At 54.1% G+C, this 5,708-nt stretch overlaps 1 protein-coding gene across 1 annotated transcript; it reads right to left on the reverse strand.

Moving 5' to 3' along the window:
- Positions 1-392: 392 nt before the first annotated feature.
- Positions 393-4,596, reverse strand: LOC104499207 (keratin, type II cytoskeletal 4-like; the record flags this gene model as incomplete). The annotated part of the gene is made up of 9 exons (XM_010142681.1): positions 4,075-4,596; positions 3,288-3,505; positions 2,256-2,316; positions 1,969-2,064; positions 1,699-1,863; positions 1,348-1,473; positions 937-1,157; positions 670-704; positions 393-568 (listed from the first exon to the last, which is right to left on the reverse strand). Coding segments are annotated over exons 1-9 (1,620 nt in total), but the record flags the coding sequence as incomplete, so codon positions are not given.
- Positions 4,597-5,708: the final 1,112 nt, after the last annotated feature.

Raw genomic sequence — 5,708 nt, forward strand, 5'->3', positions numbered from 1 at the left:
GCTCTCCAGCGAATGGGCAGGTCCTGCTTCCTGGCCAGTCCTCAGCACCCGGATAACCAGCAGCTTCGTGTGGGTTCCAGGGGAGCGTTGGGGCAGTTCTCAAACACCGTGGGGAATCTCAGCTGGTGAACGTGGCCGTGTTTCACCTTTCCATGCAGTTTCTGGAGGATGGTGGTGGTGGTTTGAAATGAAATAGATGGACATCACCAATCACCTCGGCAACAAAGGGGTGGGCGTGGGCACCATGAAATTTGCTACCTTTCTCCTTTGGGTGCTGGGGATGGGGGAGATAACTCACTTTCCTAGACCCTCCGGGGGGCAGACGCGGAGCTGGTGGTGGTCTTCAGGATGGTGCCAGACCCCCCTAACACTGACTTAGGCCCTCCACCCACAGAGTAGAATCCTGCCCCTCCGGAGCCGAATCCTGCCCCAGAGCCAAATCCGCCCCCTCCCAGGTTGAAGCAGATGCCAGCACCGCCGGTGTTACAGCTGCCTCTTCCTCTTCCAGATTCGCACACGATTCCTTCTCCAAGGCACAGTCCGCTGCCGTATCCACCTCCCACCACAGCTGCAGAGGAGAACAGAAAGCACGAAGTTACCTCTGATGCCACCAGAAAGTGTTGGAGCATCGACCCCAGCCCGCCGTGCTCCCGCGGGAATGCTACTTACAGATGTTGACGGTGCTCTGACACTCTCCGGACATCCTGCAAGGAAAAGAGACAGAACGTCGGCTCCAGCCAGAGCACCTGGACTGGTCCAGCTCCGTGAAGCCAGGCTTGGTCCATCAGACCACAGGCATGAGCAACAGCAGCTATGGGACAACAGTCCATCGCTAATGGCAACACCGAGGATGTTCTAACAGAGGACATGTGAGGTCCCCTGCTCTTCCCATTGGCTTAGCGAGATGCCACAAGCTCTTGCTCTACCCCCACCCACCTGCACTCCTCTCCTTCCAGCAGCTTCCTGTAGGTTGCAATCTCAATGTCCAGGGCCAGCTTGACGTTCATGAGCTCCTGGTACTCGCGGAGCTGGCGGGCCATGTCCTGCTTCGCCTTCTGCAGGGCTGTCTCCAGTTCAGCCTGTTTGGCCCTGGCATCCTTGAGGGCCTCCTCCCCGCGCTGCTCGGCATCCGCGATGGAGCTCTGCAGGGTTTCAAGCTGGAGGGCAAGACACGGGTGTGATGAGTGGGGCAGGGACAGCCATGATGCCACTCAGGCTCAGCTGTGAGCAAACACAGCAGGTTCCCTCCCACCTCCAGTGACTGTCACCAGACTGTTTGCTTTTAGGGAAGCTCTGAAGGTCATAACCAAGAGCTCACACCCATTTCTCAAAAAACACAACCCCTACCTGTTTCTTCACGCTCTCAATCTCAGCCCGAATCCTCTGGATCGTGCGGTTGAGCTCAGAGATCTCGATCTTTGTGTCCTTGAGGCTGTCTCCATGTTTGCCTGCAGCAACCTGCAGCTCTTCATACTGGTAGGCAGAAGTGAGAGGAGCACGTTAGGTCCACTGCGAGTGGCTCCTCACAACAGCTCTCAGCACCACCCCATGCAAGCCAAGGTGAGCACGTGCACATCCTCTCCAGTCTGCCCAGATCAGTACCAGTAACACCCCAGAGCTCAGCATGGTCTGAGCTACCACCAGTAACTCTTCCACCTCCTCAGACACTGGTGAGCACAAGCCACGTCTGGTGCTCACCTTGCATTGGTACCAAGCCTCAGCCTCCATTCGGCTCCTCTTGGCGATCTCCTCGTATTGGGCTCTGACCTCGGCGATGATGCTGTCCAGGTCCAGGTTTCGGTTATTGTCCATGGAGAGCACCACGGAGGTGTCGGAGACGGTTTTCTGCATCTGAGCCAGCTCCTGCAGTTCACACCAGATGAGGCTCAGCACTGCCACAATTTCCCCCTGTGTCACAACCCTTGTCCATCCCAGCAGCCCCCTCTGGAGAGCAGCTGGACCACTTACCGCCTCATAAAGACTCTTCAGGAAGTTAGTCTCATCTAGCAGAGAATCTATGCTGGCCTGAAGATCCACCTTGGTCATGTAGACTCCATCCACGTCCTGCAGCAGAAACAGGAAGTGAAAACTCTCTTCCCAACACACATGGTTTCGTCTAACATTCACCGGCAGCCCTGAGGTGCTCCTTTTCCCCAGCAAAGGGGCCCTGGTTTCTGGTTGCTGATGACCAAGCAGTGACAGAAGCAAGACACCGCCTGAACCGAGATAGGCTAAATGAAACGGGGACATTTTACCTTTTTCAGGAGCACAAAATCGTTCTCCGCCGCCGTCCTTTTGTTTATTTCCTCTTCGTACCTGTTGAGAACAAGGGAGATGATTGAACCTGGCTTACGTTGGCTCTGGCCGCTGTTGGCAACCAGACGTTGTCGGCCTCAGACTCATGAGTGCAGCAAGAACAGACCTGCCGTGGCAAGATTTATGGTCAAACAACAGCACTTCGCCTTGATAGAGTTGCCCTGGCTCCTGCCACCTCCAGAATCCCTGCAGAGAGGACTCCTACCCCCATCTGAACAAAATCCTGGCCACTGTGGCCACTCCACCTCCTTCTACAAGACCCAAGGACCTTCAGGTCCTCACCACAGGCTATTTCCAATGGCTCCATGGGGCAGAGTTTGCTGCAGAGTGTTGAGTGGTGGAGATGATCTCCAAAACAACGTCAACATTCGACCTGCAGCCTGAGCAAAGGGAAGGGCCTGGCTGACCCTGATGAGTCCCCGACTTGCTTTCCCACCGTTCTTTGTAACTGCTTCAGTGGAAGCATTTCTCCAGGCTTTGTTCTCCCTGTTCTCTCGGAAACTCTCCAGTTTTCCGACTGGACAAATTAATCTAATAAATTATAGAAGGCAAATAATCTTTTTTTCTTTTTTAACCCCTCGTCATCCTTCCAGAGGAAGCTCTAAGCTTCAAACGCTGACGGATATTACAGGAAGGAATCCATGAGGAAATCCATGAGGAAATTATAGCAGGATTTAGCAACTAATCTAATTAGTTCATTAAATCATAATGTCATGGATTCTTAAGTGTGGAAGACAAACGGTGGAGTTTCCTGAGTCATAGCTCAGGCAATTGAGACGTACTGAGAAACACCTCGAAAAGTCACATCCTGTTGTCAAACCTAGTCGATGGAAACTTCCCCAAAACCTTTTGCCTCTCCTAATCATTAAATGAGTGGAATGATGCCGGTTCTCGGGATTCTTCCCATTTTCCAGCTGTTCAGAATAAGTTTTTGTCTCTATTTTTCCACCTCCACACCGAGAATGACATACTTGGTCTTGAAGTCTTCCACCATGTCCTGGAATCCCTTCAGCTCTGTCTGCAGCTGGTGCTTCTCGCCCGAGAGACGGTCCAGCTGCTTCCTCAGGCTGCTGATGTAGGTTTCAAAAAAGGGGTCGAGGTTGCGGCCAGCCGGCCCTGTGCCGCTCTGCTCCTGCAGGAGTTTCCACTTGGTCTCCAAGACTTGGTTCTGCTGCTCTAGGAACCGCACCTAAATGGTTGCCGGGTGGGTAGAAAAAGAGTCAGGCTGTTCCCAAAAGCATCCCATGATTTTTCCTTTTTGACTTTCCTGCCTATTCTCATCTCCAGCGAGCAGCAGCTCCAGGACCCCAGGGGTAGGTCTGACCACAGCTCCAGGAGGAGCGGCCGAATGTGGGTCACTCTCCCTCTCACAGCCTCTAAATGGGAGAAACACGGTGAACTTTGCGGCTTTGGCACCTTCTCCTTAAAAACAGGCCAAAACACCCGAATTCCTTCAGCACACGGATGATCAGAGCCCATCAGCAGAGACTCCTCTGAGGATGTTCAGCACGAGGGTACGCGGTCCCATGGCTTAGCACCAGCATCGTGGTCTTAAGAACCAAAGGTTCTGTTCCTAGGTTTCTCCATAACCTTGGGAAGTCACTTCTCCAGCCCCCATCTCTCTGCCTGCAGGGGTTCTTTAGGGGGGCCAGGCTCTCTGGCTCTTGTTGGCCGGACATGTCTCACTAACTGCAACCTGCATGAGCTGTGGTGAGCTCAGACCTCTACCTCCTGCCCCTGGGCTGAAGCCACTCTCACCTTGTCAATGAAGGTAGCGAATTTGTTGTTGAGCTTCTTCAACTCCTCCCGCTCTTGTGTTCGCACCTTCTGGATCTCGGGGTCGATTTCAAGGTTGAGGGGGGACAGCAGGCTCTGGTTGATGGTCACTTCCTTGATGCCACCCGGTGGGCAAGGGGGAAAGCCTTGTCCTCCAATCCCGCGATCAAATCCACCACCAAAGCCACCAAAGCCACCAAAACAACCTCCACCGAAGCCACCTCCAGCCCCTCCGCCAAATCCTGCTCCAGCACCATAGCCAAGGCCAAAGCCTCCTTGGCCTCCAAAACCTCTGCAGACACCAGCACCTCCACCAAATCCTCCCAGTGATGTGCTTTTACTCCCTCCCAAGCTATAGAGGCTCCTGCTGCTGAAGCCACCAGCTTTGCCCGGTCCCCTGCATGCCACCCGGGACCCAGAGCTGAACGTGACCTTGTTCCTCCCACCGAAGCAAGCGGAGCTGGAGCTGAATCCCTTGCCAAGACCGCAGGACTGGCGAGACATGGTGTCAGGTCCCCAACAGTCAACCCGTGGAGCGAGAAGAGCCAAGCGGCGTGGTGCACAGGAGGAGGTCGGAGGCAGGAGGAGGTGAGTCCTGTGGGTGCAGTGGCTGAGTGCCCCTTTTTATGCGCTCAGGGAGTTGGCCCGCTGTCAGGGGAGTGGAGGTATCTCTCTTTTTTTTGATTCTATTCATTGTTTTAGGGCTTGGAAGGATGCCCTCCTCTCCACCACCACCATGACCTGCCTCAAAACACTCCCTCGAGAGCTAAGAAAAACAAAGCTATTGTTGGTGCTGGAAGCCCAACTCCAAATCAAATTCCTTTCACTGCAGCTGTCAACTCATCACGGACCTTTCTGAGCCTCTTCTGACGGTGACGAAGCACTGCAAAGCCCTTGACACACCACACCCTCGAGGGAGACCCTTGTTTTAGCCAAATCAGTCATTCTGAGCCCGATGGCAGGTGCCGGGTTCACTGAATTCCAACAAAAACCAGGTTTCCCAGGCACACCTTCAGATGCACTCGGGTTCAACCTCTTGCTCTGAGAAGGGTTGACTTGGGTTGTCCAAACCTCTTTCACAACCCTCGGCAGGTCATAAAATTAGTTTTATGTCCATAAAGACAAGTTAGAAACGCTGCTGAGAAGGTTTTAAAGTCATCTGAGATCGCTCCGAGTGACGCATTGAGCCTGGAGGGACACGGAGACAGAAACATCTGGCTGTTTCCATGTGGCACCTGTCGTGCCTCCACAGGGTCAAGACGCTATTACCAGCCCAAGGAGCTCTGCCCCGCACCCATGACCAGCCCCTCCTGGGCTGGGAGCCCTCCAGGCATCGCCGGGGTATTTCCCGACGGTCCTGGCAGGGTCTCCAGCCACGCGCCCCCTCAGCAGCACGTGGCTCTTGGCAGAGCTGCTCCCATGCCGAGCTCACGTTGTTCGGGAAAAAATACAACTTAATTGCTTAACCGCTTTTAATTTCTATTTTAATGAGCAGAGGTGTCTGGAGGTGCCTCAAACCAGACACCTTCCAGCCGAGGATCCTCCGTTATAAAAAAAAAAGCCGTAAAACTCGCCCCCCCGCCCCACAAACCACAAGCTGCAGCTGCCGCCGTGAA

The sequence above is a fragment of the Buceros rhinoceros genome, unplaced genomic scaffold (genome assembly GCF_000710305.1).
Source record: "Buceros rhinoceros silvestris isolate BGI_N320 unplaced genomic scaffold, ASM71030v1 scaffold5139, whole genome shotgun sequence".
Taxonomy (NCBI): domain Eukaryota; kingdom Metazoa; phylum Chordata; class Aves; order Bucerotiformes; family Bucerotidae; genus Buceros; species Buceros rhinoceros.